Source organism: Lepeophtheirus salmonis, chromosome 14 (assembly GCF_016086655.4).
Source record: "Lepeophtheirus salmonis chromosome 14, UVic_Lsal_1.4, whole genome shotgun sequence".
NCBI classification, from domain to species: Eukaryota; Metazoa; Arthropoda; class Copepoda; order Siphonostomatoida; family Caligidae; genus Lepeophtheirus; species Lepeophtheirus salmonis.
In genome coordinates, this window is record NC_052144.2 from 43,912,501 (window position 1) to 43,930,271 (window position 17,771).

The following is a 17,771-nucleotide window of genomic DNA, read 5'->3' on the forward strand; positions in this document are numbered from 1 at the left end:
CATTGAATAAAGACATTCTATCAAAAAAAATTATAATATCAAACGGTCCTACCCCCTCCCCCACTTGTAAATAAACATTCCGACACCGGTTGTTCACACGAAACCTTTTCGAAAGCTCCTTTTTGCTATAAAGCTCTTACTTGGTCTACAATGTACATTTGTCCCTTTGTTTCGAATTCAATAATGAGATTGACCTTTGGAATGTTTTTTAAACAATTGGAGCCAACTGACATCCAAGAGAATTCCCAAGGAGTTAACCCAAAAATATTAACATATAAGTTAACTACTAATATATTATTATTATAATGGGGACATTCAAAGGAAGCGAATTTCCTTTGACGCGTCACGACATTCCTTTTTTATGTACAACCAGATTTATAATATTACATCCTAGATAGAGGTGTTTCGCAAATTCAACTCAATCTTCAAGTCATTTAAGTCGAGTCAGAGTCGGTTTTAGGGGATGTACTTTAACGTAATAGTGGATCTACATCAGAAAGACTAGGATTAGAAATGATTTCTTTGAAACAAATCTAAATTATATTTTTTTTTTACAAAAAGGAAATAAAAATGCCCCTGAAATAATTTCATGTTAAAACCGGTCCAAGTTTGAGTCCAAGTCGATTTTTTAAACAGTAGAATTTCAACAGAATTAATACTATAAATAGATGTGTGTCTGAGCTCTCTTCATCAATAATGTTGTCGTCCTTAGCGGCAATGATGGCTTCCTGGCGGCGGCAGAAGGCCTGGCAACCGTTGTGGATGTGGCTCTCTGTCATGGCATCCTAGTACTGGCTAACAGTGGCCTTGAGGGCCGCGGTGTTTGGATGACACACACTGAAGGCCTTTCCCTTGACATGCACTCAAAAGATGCAGTCGAGGAGGTTGGAATCAGGGCTGATGGGCAGCCAAAAGTGTCAAAAAAGAGTTCACAAGAGTCTTTCATTGCTGGTGTCAAAAGCGGCCTCTCCACCCTCACAAGGCTTTTCCATCCACTTTTTTGATAGCTGTCTGGGCAGTATGTTGTGAAACCTCAAGTTCTCTTGCATGGACCCTTATGAACTGAAGGGGATTGGCCTGGGATGTTTTCTTTTACTCCCACGGTTCCAATTTGACCTTTTTGACAGAGATGTTCTTCCTCTCCAACGTTTCAGACTGGTTGACGACGTAGACAAAGGTCTTGGAGACGTCCAACTGCTTGAAGTGTCAGAATGGAAATTCTTCCACCACGTTCAAGTGTGATTTTTTGGACTTGTACGTAAGATAGAGAGCTTAGGTTTTTTTGTTTTTTTTTGTAAAACTGTAGTTATTTATGCTTTTATATATAGAAATATGAATTAATTTCAATCTCTCAACCTTCATTAATTATTGAATTAATAAGTGATCAGATTTTAATGTAACACCCGGTATTTTGTTACTTTTAAGCAGTGTTACTCCTCACATGGAAGTAACATCACTTGGGCAATAACAATAATTACAACTAATTGGTTTGAAATTATCCATCTAGTCATAAATTGAAACAATGCATTATTTTATAAAAATGACAATTTTCGAATCGCTCTTCCCTCAAGCAATTTAGAAAAAGTGAAAGCTTTATTTTTTCTAAGTGGACACGAATTAATTTTTGATTTGTCAAGGTCCCACCAGATCCCTCTACAAAAGAATCAGTCCCCTACTTGAAGTATAGTTTGAGTGTTTACCCACAAGATGTATTTTTACAACTTCCTTCCAATTCGTCAAAATATGTAATTATTATGATTAGAACTTTGTCAACAACTATTGAGTTTTTTGTTTCTTCGTTTAACAAAACAAAAGACCTATCTTTTAAAAACATTTATAACGTCATATATATTATCATATTTATAAATAAAATCTCTTATCGATGTTCAATATCGAGACTTTACAGATCGTAAAACATTGTTCTTTCTTTCTCTCCGCGTCTTTTGAAGGAAACTTTTTTAAATAAATCTTTTTACAGGTTATAAAATCTAAATGATGTCACTCATTATTTCAAGGGAGGTCCCTCGTTTCTAAGCAAGAATAATAATATTAACAAGGAGGAAAAATATAACATTAACTCGGAATCGTAGGGATCCATGCCCCTAAAACTAAATAATATAAAAATAGAATGTCCCCTAATACAGATTTTCTTTTAACACAGTGACGTAGTCGGTGAATCAAAGGAATAATTTATTTTTATTTTTTGTCATAATATCTGTCCATGGTTGATATTGGTGAACTTGTGATGAGGGGAATCGTGTTATGAACGATCTAATTTTTGTCGAAAATAATTAAAGTATATGGAACATTAATTACTTACAATTAGTGTATCATAATTAATAAAAATATCAATGTGTTCTTGTGAAATGAACATGGCTGGTTTCAGCATAAGTTGGACCAGGGGTTCAGCTAACCTTAGTCATTGGGAGGGCTAGCCCCAAAAATTATCAACAATGTATATATCATATATATGCTGTGTACAATTTGCAATTTCTTTGTCTTAAAATGCATTATTTAGTTACAACATTTATCATTCTATTTACCAACTATTGATTGATATTATCATTTCATTTTGATCTATTAAAAGAATAAGGTTGTTATGTATTTATGAGCAATATAACTTTGGGCAGTTGAACTCTATAATCTACCTTATAATACTTATATTTTAGTTATTTGTAATGATATAGTCAAAAATAACACCATGAATATGTGGATCATCCATGTAATATTATATTATTACAGTAGGATCATTTTAGTTTTTTACAATGTCTTAACTTGTATATGACATGTATTTATGATTAAAAAAAATTGGGGGCTTCATAAACTATTAGGGAGTCGACGGTTTAAGGTATTTTCATCAGAGAAAAGAATGGTGATTAAGACCATTCAAGAGTTGTTGACATAGCTGAAAACGAAGTTATTTTTGACGTTGGAAAGGGAGTTACCTCTCAATTCTTCTAAGCGACCTTCCTCCAGCCTTTCGGATGGCCTTGTCCTCAGTAGACCGATGCACCTTCTTCTTCTTCTTAGCGTACTCTGACATCTTCATCGTTGGGTTGAGCTTAAAAGCCTCCATGATGTCTTCAGGCTTCACTTTGATGGGTATTTCACTCTTGGGGTTGTCCTTAAGGTTGTTCCCATCAGCCAAACGATGTCTGACCCGACAGACTGTGGCCTTGCTTACGTTTAAGGCCTTCATGATGTCCGAGGGAGTCCTCCTAGTACGAATTAAATTCCCTAGGATGGCTCTTCTCGCCTCCATCGCGACATATACATAATTTTTTCATCAATCAAAGGCTTAGAATGTAAGTTGTATAAAAATAATCGAAGTTTAAGATTTAATCAACAATACCTATTCAAAAGTGTATTTTTAGAAGGTACACTTGGTATTTGATAATAATTGATTTAATAAGTCCCCTTGAAATATGTTTTAGTACAAAACCTTTGTCATGCTTTTGATTGAGATTCATGTATATCTAAAAAAATTTAAATTTTATAAATTCAATGAAAAATGCATTAGACTAAATTTCAATCTATCATCATTTTCAAATTTGGCATAAAGTCATAAACGTGTACCAGGAACAATGTCTGAAGAGTGTTCCCAAAAATACATTCTTGAAATTTTAATATATTATTTTTGAATGCATTCATATGATATTTAAAGCATGTACAAAATTACAAGAATAAAAAATCTTAGAAAGGGTTCACAAATAGCACGTCTGGTTTACCGGGTAGTCAATTAAAATTTGAACACTTACTAATTCAATTGTCAATTAAGGTTGAATGATTGAAATTCATTCATTTTCAATATATTAAAGCATATGGCATATATACAAAAAAAAAAAATGACAGTTGAACGTAATCATCGAATTTCCATTCGCACACTCCAAGCAGTTGGACGTCTCCAGGACCACAGTCTACGCCATCTCGAGATCAGCAAGAGATCTCGAGCTTTCATACCAGATCGTCCAAAAAGCCATCAAAAAAGTGGGTGGAAAGAGCCTTAGGAGGATGGGGAGGCCACTTTTGACACCAGCAATGAAAGAAACCCATCTCCTTTGTTGCAAGACTCGTTTGAATTAGCCTTTTGAGTTCTTTTGAACTCTTTTTTAACACTTTTTCCTCCCCAACTGCCCTGGTACCAAACTCCTCGATTAAATCTTTTGGGTGCATGTCTAAGGGAAGGCCTGCAGTGTCCTTCATTGGAACACCAAGGCCACTGTCAGCCAGCACTGAACACCTTGACAGATGACTACATCTGTAGGGTGCGCTAGGCCTTCCACCGCGGCATGGACGCCATCATTGCAGCTAAGGGTGGCTTGATAAAAGATGAAGTGAGCTAAGATACACATCTATTAATAGTATTAATTTTGTTAAAATTATATTGTTAATTAATAAATTAAGTCTTGTTGAAATTTAAAATTCAAAGTGTTGAGATTTTAATGGACCACTCAGTAATATAAAGTAAATTAGAAAGATATTTAAATATTCTTCAATTAATTGGGGAAGAATGACAAAAGCTCAAACAACACATAACTCCCCTCCCCCCTCCCTATTCCAATCATGTGGATAATTTCAAATATGCACCCACTCTATTTAAAAAAATAAAAAACACATTCTCCCTCTCCTTGTAAGTGTACACGGTGTGCCATGAACCCTACCTCATAAACAGATTAATTATATTGATCATGAAAAGCTATAAACTTTCATTCATAGAAACTCAAACTCATATTCACCCCCTAAATAATAATTGTGTTTGAGTTTTAAAAGAAGGAAGAAAGAGAAAATATAACCCTGTATTTTGAGCTAGCTAGACAGGGAATCACCTGGGTCCTGGAGTTGAGTGAGTGGCCGGGGGAGAGAAGAAGAATTGAGAAACATCATCATCGGACAAAATAAAAAAAGAAGAAACTGACCCTGCTGCAAGAACTTTTCTTTTAACCCCCTCCCCCGAGCTCGCCGGCATATATTATCCTGGAATAGAATAGCTCAATGTTTCTGTTGTCGTTTAATGTAGTTTGTAGTAATATATTTTCTCAAGAATTCCAGTCAGTGTTGAGTGAGGTTCTATTGAAGGCTTCCGTGTTGGAAAGTGTGTCTCTGTCAGCAACTATGTTTACTCAAGGAATTTATTTTGTGTCAAGTGTCTTATTCCTATCCTTGAGATATGTGGAGCCCAGGGGAGAAAGGATTCATTGTCAAAATGTAAAAATTTCTCTAGAAAAGGAACGTCAAGGGATTCGACTCTCTGGATTTTCATCGTCTCTTATTAATGGTAATGTATTGATCTCTTTCTCTCTCAATTTCTTTTCTTTCGAGATATGTGATGTCCTTAGTAGAGAAGTCCCATCCTTTTCAGGGGTTGGGCTGTAGGGGCCTAATCCCCTCGGAAATTAAGGAATTTTTGCTTTTTATGAGATTTTTTTTTGGTCAGTATGGAAAAATTAAGGAGAAAATAAAGGAAAAATTAAATATCTTAGAAAATTTTTTTTACAAAAATTTGATATTTGAAATTTAATTTTGTAACTATTCACGGGATGCAATCCACCATCCGATATCATTTACTTACCAAGTGCTTCCCTTTTTCATCTGTAAAATATGAATCCATATTTTGACATTTTTCCAATAGTATCTCAATGCAAAATGAAGGTATGGGTGGATAATAACCGTCCGCCGTCACTGCATATAAAATGTAGAATCTTTGTATTATAACAATACCTACAAATCTTAAAGGAGCATCCATCGCTCAGAGATTCACTCAAATTAATACATTTATCTATATCAACCTAAATACCTTATAATATACGTGGACATGTACGTACAAAAGCTTTTAGGGGGTTTATTTTATGGGAGGAGATTATACCTAGGATGGAATTGGGTGGATCTTCTGTCATTAAGTGAAACAATTAGTTCAATAAATAACCTTTTTCTATGTTTCTAAATATATATAAATCCAATGTTAAAACAATATTTACAATTTGGTTCACTCTTCTGTTCCTTTGAGAGGGGATTAGAGGCGACATTCCAATGGTAATTACGTTTCTATATGCTCAAATATACAAAAATAGATTGATAAATGGATATTTCTTAAAATGACTATAATTAGAAGGAGTAACCAATGATTTTGCTATTAATAAATATAATAATATTAAAACCAAATAACTGGGTTATGATGAATTCATTTGAATGTATTATTCACTGAAACTATATTTATGTATGGATTGCTTCATTCACTGTGTAATATTTTAATATATAAACTAGCAGGGTCAGTCTAAAATTATTCATTAGTAATCGACTTTGAATACTTTTAGACGGAACATTACCGTTGTATTACTAATTAGTAATCTTATATACTTTGATTGGTTAATTATTAATTAAATACCAAGGGTGTTCCCGGTTCAGGTGTAGTGGCTCTATCGGTCTCGGTTCTTTTTAATACAGACTCAGTTTGATAACAGGAACTTAAAACAAGGGGCGTCGTTAGAAAATTCGGTCCCAGAAAATGATATTAGATACAAACAGGGATGCAGCTACCTTATATGCAGAGTGCGTAGTACTCCAAGCTCCAGCTGGGGCTCCGAAAACTAAGGTTGCTTAAGACAATGGGGTTCAAAGTGGTAGCCGTAAGAGGAGGCTAGGGGGTGGGGGTGGTTTTAATATTATGATTATATATATATATATATATAAATTATGAAGAAATAATATGACAATTATAGTTTCGTAGTACCTAAGAGCTGTTGGTATGGATGACTTATTTGACTACCTACCAGTCGATTTATGGCTTCATTTTTGTTGCTTTTTAGAGGAAAGTTTGCGTAATACCATAGAGGTAACGACGTGTTTCCTCAACGCCAAAATTATTTAGGTGGAATATTGGTGATAAATATAGGAAAAAATACAACAAACGGAAATTTGTACAAGCACCGAGACCGATAGGTAATATATTGCGGTCTTCGGTCGACTTTGTCGGTTTCGTTTCTAGAACTGGAACCGCTAGACCGATAAGGGAACAAACTTGTTAAATAGTATTACTGAGTGGCAATAGGATAATTTGAACATATGGAGTAAGGGATTTGTTATTCTGATCATGCATAGCGTTTAACCTTTTGAACTTTTTAAACAACTTGTATTTCGTTGCTTTATTGACATATATTAAAGTATATCATCATCATTTACGATGATTTATTGAATGTAAGATAAAACCTTCTTGAACATTTATTTAATGTTGTTGAAACATGTACAATATGAGATATTTCTTTCGTTTATAAATTCATCGATTGATACAGATTAAACATAAATAACTATTTTTAGACACCTTTAATCCTATTCATACATAAATAAATAGATGTTTATATCCATGTTTCACTCCTTTTTAGTTTCTTGAAATTGTATAGAAGATATAAATATGTGGATACTAATTAGGGGACTTGAGTTTTTTTCGATTCCTTAAAGTATGTCATCCCAATGTCAATCCTTTGAATGCGCCGACTTTATAATTGATTAAATATTTTTGAGCAAAACAACTACTTTTTAACTTTAATAACCATTGTTTATTTTTGTTGATCATGAATGTATTTTTTATTTTTATTGCAGATGTAGAGCTGGACTATTGCCCTAGAGGTCCGTCATGTTGCAGCAAGGAAACAGAACAGGATCTAGGAAATTGGGCAAAAACAGACTTTGTTTTGCAAATGAAGAAACATACACAAAAAATCGCTGCTCCTTTGAAGCTTTACGCATCGAAATTAGAGAGTGAGTAAGGATTCTGGGATATTTTCTCATTTTAAATAATCTTGATTTTTTTTTTAAATTTAGAGTATATTGAACAACTTATAGATCATACTCAAAAACAAGAGAATGATTTTTTCATTAAGACCTATGGCATTTTCTACATTAAAAATGAGGAGATATTTGATCGCTTCTGGGATGAAATAAGGGATTACTATGTTCGTGGAAGAACGAATTTGGTGGATGCAACCTATACTTTCTTCAGCGAGTTGTATCAAAAAATGTTTAAAGTAAAATCTCGAATTTATCCTTAAAATGTTCCTTTAATATAAATAAATGTTCTTTTCCATCTATTTAGGTCATGAATTCTCAATATGTATTGGATGATCAGTACATGAGCTGTGTCGCTGAAACCATGAATGCTGTCGTTCCATTCAATGACATTCCTAAACACCTTGCTATGGGACTTAGACATTCTATGGTGGCAATTAGAGCCTTATCAAAATCTCTTAAGGATGCTTTAGAAGTCGCAGTTCAGCTGGGAGATGCTGCAGAGCCTTCCACTTGGTGCTTTAAGGCTCTTCAAACCATGTATACATGTCCAGCCTGCATGGGTGTCTCCTCTGTCAGAATATGTCAACCATTTTGTCTTGATGTTATGCAATCTTGTGTTTCAAGGCATTTAAATTTACAAGAGCTTTGGGATGATTTCATCAATAGTACTGTAGCTCTTTTGGATCGCATATCTGGACCATTCGATTTTGAAGCCGTCATGAAACGAAAGGATATATCCATTTCCGATGCCATAATGAACTATCAACCAAATGTTGCAGGCGTAAGTTTATTGAATTTTATATTAATTAAGCCTAACGAAATGTCATATAGGTAAACTCAAAAGTGTTTGAAATGTGTGGTTCCCCCAAATTAATGAAACGTTCTGTTGATGAACCAATGACTAGTTTCATATTTGAACAACCGAGTGAAGACTCCTTATCTCCTGCATATTTTGCTCAAGGTTCACAGCTTTACCGTATTGTTGAGGAAGTCAGAGAAGTTGTAAGCTATCATACTACTTGTACTAAGTAATTATACTTATCTAATTTTCTGTATTGATTTAGCTAAATTCCACCAAAGGCTTCTGGAAATCCCTCCCTGCCAAGTTTTGCAATGAAGGAAACGACGAAACATTTGAAAATCCTCCTCAGTCTGATTGTTGGAACGGAGAGTCTCTTCAAAATCCCATTGCCTCACATCAATCTATCCCTAACTTCAATGTTAATGTTCCTTCTTCTGAGCATTTGAGGAACGGTATCCCTTCTCGAGATCAAGATAATGATGAAAGTGCATTAGATGATGATCCCATACCTAGTGTCTTTCATGAAAAAAAATTCCGTCTTCGCTCAGTATTGAATCAAGTCAAATTAGCAACTGGAGGACAGGATGTTGAATGGTTTGACCAAGAGAGTGACTTTGATGAGCGATTTCTGCTAAATGGTGGAGGAGAAGCAAGTGGAGAATATGGATCAGGTGATATTTTTGACAATGTGATGTTCTCAGGGGATGAATTGGATGAGTCCTTTTCCGGCCAAGATTTACCAGATGATGAAGAGAGTGATGAGGATTGGAATAATTGGAATCCCTTCTCTACTTCCTCCACGTCTTCTCCTACTAGTTCAACAACTGAAATTGAGGTGGAATCTGATGCGTCATCTCTATTGTCAGACTGTGCCCCTTTCCTCATGGTTTTAGAAGTATTTTTGAATGTAGTGATTCTGGGGTAAATGATTCATTTTGGAAATGGGTGACTTTTCAACCAACGATGCGCAATTCATTCAGTACATACTTCTTTCCGTAAAATCATATATATTTATAGCTATGTATATATATATATTATATTAATTATATATCGATATGTATACATTTGTTTTTTTATACATAAATCTGTAATATATTTTTTTCATTTTTGTATGAAAGCCAGGTACAAAGTAAGAATATCAAATCCAATGTTTCTCTCTAATTTTAATCCCATTTATTTTGTAACAATATTAGATAAATTATTATTTGTTTGAATAGATAGATTGATACATAACATAATTATTCCCTCACTCCCTTTTTTACAAATTATATTATCTCTTTGTCGACGTTTGTCAGAACAATTATCATATTATGCAATGAAATTTTTAATAATATTTAGCTTAACATATGTTGTCCTATGTATGTGTTTTATCTCTATTTATGGTAATTAAATAATTTATTATATTATACATAGAAAAAAAATCAAATATTTTTTTAAGAAAAAAAACAAAAAAAACCTACCGTATTCTTATAGCAACACATTTTAAACAATTTAAAAAAAAAGAATCTTAATACCAATAAAAATATCCCCAGACAAAAGTTGAAATATTGTGTTTTATTTTAACTATTATAGGTAGGCATTATATTACTATATATTGTGTACGGGTTGTAATTTGTACGTCTCATAGTTTTTTTAAATTTAATTAAGCTATTAATGAAGGTTGAGTGATTGAAATTAATTCATATCTCGATATATTAAAGCCTAAACAATTAGATACAAGACAATACAGATTTGAGCTCTGTAGCTTACGGACAAGTCGAGAAAATTGAGTTTCTAGAGGGGAAGGGCTGGAGTGTCCGTCATCCAACACCGAGACCCTAAAAGCAACTGTCAACCAGTTGAGTTGAGGTTAAAATATTTAGATTTTAATGGACCTCTCAGCAGAGTCCAAGTAGAGTGTATCAATTATAATTTATAATGCAAATACTTAAACTCAAACAATATTCTCTAGACATAAAGGAGAGCTTCTCAAACTGTGGAATTCGTTCCAAAAGTGGAGCGAGGCTCAATTTCAAGTATTATCTCTATTAAAAAATATAGGAAGCCATTTCAAACTTTTGACCTGTGGAACACAAGTCCAAAGGTTGATGATAAGCACTGGTTTAATGATGAATAAGGGATTAAGAAATGATTTTAGAAAGAAGTTTCTATCCAACCGCTGATGGTACTTGAATACATACTGCAATATGATCAGCACAGACATATGTCAAGGCAGTATCCACAAGAGGATGACGACCCCACCTATGGATTATGTGAAATGGAGAAATGAGATGTCAGTTGGACAATCTGGATTATGTGATAATTTGCTTGCTTGCTGTGTTAACTTACAACTTGTATAGAATCCTCACTTGTACAACACGATATATATAATTATCATCATGGATATTGTGTGTCAGTGTGAGGTCTATTTGCCTCTAGCCATATGCATTATCATATGTCGATCGAGCAACAAATATCTACAATATACATACATGGGTAGCCTGTGTAATTAAAAGAAATAATGGGGAGATCCGGTGATTGTATTTAGATATTTACAACATCCGGATCACATCTGCTAAAAAGACATCAGCATTCATTACAAACAACCTCCTTAGGAAGACGGAATAAATGCATTTACAATTAAAATATACAAATTTTACTTAAAAGGTATTGCAAATAAAAAAAATGTGACGTTTCAATGCATATACAGGAGGCTTTGGAGGGGGGGGGGCTTTGTTTTTCGAAAAAAATTAAAAAGCAGAAAATTAAATTTTTGGGGGAAAAAATATACTTTTTGTAAAAAAAATTCAAAAATTCACGAACATTCACACAAAATTAAATTTTTGGAAACAATTTCAAAAATTCACAGCTATTCAAAAAAAAAAATTATATAAATTTCTATAGCTATTCACAAATAATTTCAAAAATTTATAGGTGTTTACAGAAAATTTATTTTTTTGGAAAAAAAATATGAAAAATTAAACTTTCGGGAATTTTTTTTTCAAAAATCGACAGCTTTTCTCAAAAAATTAAATTCATCGAAAAAAATTAAAAAATTCTCAGCATTTAAAAAAAAATTTTTTTATAAAAAAGTTTCAAAAATCAATAGCTGTATTGAAAAAATTGAATTTTTTGGGAAAAAATTTCAAATATTAGATTTCTTGCTTTGCTGCATATTTTTCCAGACCGACCTTTTTTTAAGAAAATAAATTTTAAAAAAATTTCTATTATCCGGATTTTTCAGAATTTTTTTTTTTTTATCCTGACCCAAAAAAAAATTGTAGTAGCAGTAAAACTCCTTTACTATTTTTTTTTTTTTGGGGGGGGAGAGGGAGCTACAGCCCCTCTACCCCATACACTGGGAGGGGTCCCTGATGTATTTTGAGATTCGCATTATTATTATTATTTCTTAAAAATTGAATTTTCTTTTTTTATACAAGACAATTTCTCATTTATATCGATTTAACTCCCTCCTCCCGACTCAAAATCGAGTGCTTTAATTATAAGTAATTCATACATCAACAAAATCTCACTATCTAATGAATTCCAACCAGAGACAAAAAAGGTATTAAAATTTAGTATCATAAAAATAAAACGAAACGATTAATTTCCAATCACTTCTTCTTTAGTAATTATCATTAGACATGATGGATTATTCATTCTACAAATGACTCATGGATAGACGAACAAGAATAATATGACGTGAGAGCACATTTCCATCATTATTACAACAGAAAACAACCATTTAATGTGTTTTGATTTAAAATATTCAAAGGGAACATTAGCTTTAACCAGAACTGAACAATAACGAAGTATAAACTTCAATTATTTATATAGTAAGGTAAAATATCCTTGAGAGAAAATGTCCCGAAGCAAAATGAGGCCAAATTACTAGACACCATTTTATATATTATATCCTTAATCAATGACCAATAACAAGTCAATAGTATTTACACGTCGTCACCTTTATTGTATCACGCAACCTTTCCTCCATAAAGAATCAGGGAAAAAGGCCCGAAATCATCTGATAGTTGGCCAAATATGTATTTCATACCAATTGCAAATTATCTCTTTTTTACTCCCAGATTATCACTGACATATTATTTCTTCATCATTTTAAAAATGAATTACATATTATTCAAATCATCGACATAGTATTTTATTAAAAGGGAAGTTATGCATTAGTAATTGTGTATGATAATAGCCAAATTTCTTGATAGGAATAATAAAATGGGCAATATAAATATAATATAAACAAACAGGGATCAACAAGAAATCGTTTTCCTATACTTTTTGAAACGGAGCATAAGTATTGCATAACCTTTTCCTTTGTGGGTTTATCAAAAGGAATAAATCATGAAAAAGCCATGAAGTACCAAGGGAAAAGAGGGAATTGACTGCTGACAACAAAATATATAGGTATTTTTGTGTTAGGGAGGTAACGCCGTGTATCTAGGTGACTATATATTTAGAAGGGAGGCAGCAAAGAAATTATACGCTAATGTTTTTTTCATTATCAAGAGAGGAAAATTTAATGACGTCATTGTTGAGGCACAGAGCACTCTGTACTATATAATTGTAAAGTAATAATTTTAAAATTCAGACTTAATTCATTGTAAGACAACACAAATTATGTGAATAAATTAAATAAATATAATTAATATTAATCTATAGTACAAGATGGTAAACTTAGGACCATGTCAAAAAGTATAAAAAGTAAAAATATTTCATTTATATTGGTATTAATATCTATAAAAGTAAATCCTTTCCAATACTTATTTCGATTGTTGTGAAACTTGACGATGATATCCTTGCTTGATACTTTATAGAATAATAAAATCAATTTTAGAACTAATTTGCAAAATCAATTTGAACTTCTGTACATTTTAATTTATTACATGTCTGTTATCTAATTTGCCATTTTATTACATAATATAATAGTGAGGAATAAAAGAATAGCAATGACTAAAAATTATAGTATTCATATTTTTTAACATTCATACATGAATAATAAATATTAATTTGTAAATTGACCATACTGTCTAAGCTTTGTCAGATTAAGGTTATTTATTGTAATTCTTGTCCTTGTTTTCACAAGGATATGATGACTTCTTTTGGCCAATTAGGATCTAATTCAATTAGATGATTATGCAGCCTTTCAAATACGTTTTGGGTTTTTGTCAATTGCGTCTCCTTGGTTACAATGTAAAGCTTTCAAATGCTTTTCCAGACAATCAAAAAATTCAAAAACTCACACGAGGGGATCGTAAGACCTCCCTTAGAGAACAATTCAATACAAGGGCTCTAACCAAGGTAAAAATATTTGCTTAAGCTTAGAGGAAATTTCGAACGTCCTTCTAACTTCCATCTCATCGAAACAAAGAACAGCCATACGCTCTTGATATTCTTCTGAAATACTCATTTTTTCAGAGATAATTTGGATGCTATCTTCGAGGAAGCCAGGTTCACTCTTAAAATCTTATAGAAAGATTACTTGAGTCTAGCGACTGGCCAATGGAAGAAGTTTCCTGGAACGTAAATATTCAAAGGATCGAGAACTAATGCATTGTAAGATGAGAGCAGTGGTTACATCCTCTTCAGAGTATCCTCGATTGAAATTCTTTAAAGTATCTATAATTCTTCTTACTTGGATTTTGGAGAGGATCTTTTCTAGGGTGGTCCTTATTAAATTTTGTTTAAACTTCTTTGAGTTATAGTAACTTGCACTTGGTTTTGTACTGACACAATTCTCTTTTCGTCAAAGAAAGTTATTTTTGCCCAAAAGTTGTTTCACAAGTTCTTTCCTTCCAAATATCTCTGGAGGATTTGGGTTCATCTGAACTGGGAAAAGTAAAGAAGTGATGGAGTGAGGGGACTGCATCACTTTTTTATTTCTTCCTAGCCTTTAAGTCAAGTAGCTCAGCATAGAGATTCTGCTCAAAATCCTTGGATGTAAAATGCCTATCACAAATCTTGGCATTCTTAATATTAATTAATAATTGGGTCTTTTCTCCTACAGACCGAGATCCTAAGACGCTGAGCATCAAAAATATCTGAAGAAATGCAAAATACAGGGCATCCCATGGATTGGGACAGTAACCCATGGCACAAACACGCTTTAAACCTCGAGATAATACCATTTTAACTAAACAGATCCAAATAAGTGCACTTAACTTCAATGAAATTATCTGAACTGCCGCAACAGTGACGTCACCAAATCAGCTGAGTCAGCCAACCAGACTGACTTAGAAGATCCTTGTTGCCTCACTTTTATATAAAGTCACCTTGCCCGTGTATAGAGTGTTTAAATTGACCATGCTGTTATTATACGATATCATGTTGAAGATAACACCGAGCAAATCCTCATTGTCTCATTTTTGAAAAAATAAAGTCCTGTTTCAAGCAAATATCAAATTTTGGATTTGAGGTTTTTACTTTTTTAAAGATTTGAGTCAATTTTCGAACTAAAGAAACGAAAAAACAGTAATATGCATAGTGCAGTATATTCTCCTAATATCTTGACATTTATAGTATGATTATAAATTATAAAAAAATATATATATTAAGGTAAACGAGAATTTATGAAGTTGTTGATGAGTTCTTTCATAAAATGACTATATATTCATTTTATAAAAGTGTATTATTTTGGATAGGGTGAGAGGGAGTATCCATTAAGTATTTGATTTGATACCTAGACTTATTACTTATTATACAAAGTTGAAATTAAAAAGGTTGCTGAATAAATTTTGATTATGTTCCGATTATTTGTGAAATTGTACAGTAATGAAAGGAACGTATTAAAAATCAAGTAAATGTTACTAAAATAACTTTCTGGTATAAAATGGTTAAAATGACTTGTTTCGGCCAAAACAAAATGATTTCAAATGGGCTCAGCGATATGAATTTTGAAGAAATGAGAGCTCATTTTTCATGTGACTTGATTAACACCTCAACATTAAATATTACTTTCTTGGGTGCAACCAAGGAAATAGAATTTATTTCGATTTAGGAGAAAAATACCAATATCAAGTTGTCCATTAAATCTGAATATTTTGAATTTTATACTTCAACAATATATGATTTATTAATTAACAATAGAATTTGAACAAAATTAATGATATAAATGGTCGAAGGTCTGTAGGTGGGCCAGAAAAGCTCAGAAGACTCATTCAAAAGAGTCTTGCAATGTATGAGATGGGTTTCTTTCATTGCTGGTATCAAAAGTGGCCTCTCCACTCTCGCAAGGTTCTTTCCACCCACTTTTTTGATAGCTCTCTGGCCAGTCTGGTGTGAAACCTCAAGAATACAACCATGGGCCCTCATGGACTTGAGGGGATTCACCTAGGCTGTTTCTTTCACTCTTCCGGGTCCAGTGTGTCCTTTTTGACAGAGTCCTTCTTCCTCTCCAACTTTTTGGACTTGCATATAGCGTAGACGCTTAACTGCTTGGAGTGTGCAAATGGAAATTCGTCGATCACGTTCAAGTGTCATTTTCTTTTCTTGTACGTAAGCTAGAGAGTTCAAGTTTGTTATCGAATATGAATTTATTTCAACATCTTAATCTTCATTAATTATTGAATTAGTTAGTGTTTAGATTTCAATGGCCAACTGGTATACGGGGTATGTCTGCAGTAACCTGGATTTTGACCTTTTCCATTTTCCACTGATACCTAATGATAATTCCATTTCTCCTTAGTAAATATTTGTACAAGATTCAAGAGTTTATAGAGGAAGGTCAATATCCAATTTGTGAACTAAGTTTATACAAGTTATTTATTGATATAAAGGAATACTTTTTCCTATGATAATGGTAATGGTTAATTCTGAGGTCAGTAAAAGGATGGTTTGATGTATAAAGACATCCATATACATAAAACGAGGAACTAAGTTATCATTCAAGTTATTTGTACACATAGTATATAATATTCTCATTTAAGTAGGACACATCACTTATATATTAACTAATATAATATTACTTACTATAATAACACATAGTTTCTTTCTTTTGACACAGTTGAATAGCCAGGTGGCGCTTTCATGCATCAGTTACACGTGCGATATTATTTATTAATATATCTTAACATAACTTGCCAACAATATTAGTAACTAGGTTACTTAATTATAACACATTTTCGTCAAATCGATTAAATTCTTATTTTGTTTATATATATATATGTGGCTCGTCAACACAAAAGCAAGCTAGAATGATTTTTCTCAATATGGAGTGTGGATTACCTCCATTTGATTTCTCCAACAAAATTATCCTCAATTTCTATCAACAAATTATACTAATTAACTCTTTGGGTGTGCTACAAATTCAGATTAAAGTTGCCAAAACGGATCGTCACTTTAAACGAGTAGAAATAGATAGATTTTATGCTTTTGATAGGGGCGATATCGGAGCCCTAAAAGTATCTTAAATCGAATAAAAAATCTTGAGAGGTTTTTTACTAAAAATTTTTATATTTCCTATTTTTTTTATATTGAATATTTGAAATTTTAAGTTTAAATTGGAATTTTTTTTTTAATGATTAAATTGGAATTTTTTTAATTGTAATTTTTGAAAGTTTTTATAAACAACTATGGATTTTTGAAATTTTGTTCAAAAAAAATTTAGTATTTGAAAAGAAATTTTGGAAATTTTTTCAAAAAAATTAATTTTTCCAATTTTATTTTAATATTTAAAGCTTAATTTTTGAATTTTTTTCCATAAAATTTTAATTTTTAAGTTAAAAAAATCAAAAAACCAAGTAGACGCTATTGTTTTAATATATTTAAAGGTTACACTTTAAAAAATATATATTATTGACATCTCGAACCTCAACTCACTCAAACAGTTGTTATATAACAACTGCAAGTTGTAAAATAATAAATTGGAATTTTCTCGCTTTTATTTAAGATTATTTTTATGTTGACACACCACACAGCTTTTAAGACATGGTTAATTCTATATAATCATACATCGAAGATAAATTTCTTGTAATTTATTATTTGTGTAAATGTCAAATATATGTTTATAGTTACTATGAGTCTGATTTTTTTTTGTTACAATATTTATTTTAACATTGTTTATATAAAGAATGCTTTTGCAAATTTATTCTTTACAAAAATCTCAAAGTTGAATTAGGAAGAGTTGTAATATGTATAAATAAATCTAGAGATAGGTGTAATTGTACATATGTACCGAGTGGTCCATTAAAATCAGAAC

General features: G+C 32.1%; 1 protein-coding gene across 1 annotated transcript; it reads left to right on the forward strand.

Annotated features, from left to right (window-relative positions):
• Positions 1-4,996: 4,996 nt before the first annotated feature.
• LOC121129308 (glypican-4) lies at positions 4,997-9,527 on the forward strand. The gene is made up of 6 exons (XM_040725017.2): positions 4,997-5,275; positions 7,594-7,752; positions 7,816-8,018; positions 8,087-8,563; positions 8,614-8,784; positions 8,847-9,527. Exons 1-6 carry the CDS (start codon positions 5,113-5,115, stop codon positions 9,507-9,509), a joined length of 1,836 nt encoding a protein of 611 aa, XP_040580951.1. The 5' UTR covers positions 4,997-5,112; the 3' UTR covers positions 9,510-9,527.
• Positions 9,528-17,771: the final 8,244 nt, after the last annotated feature.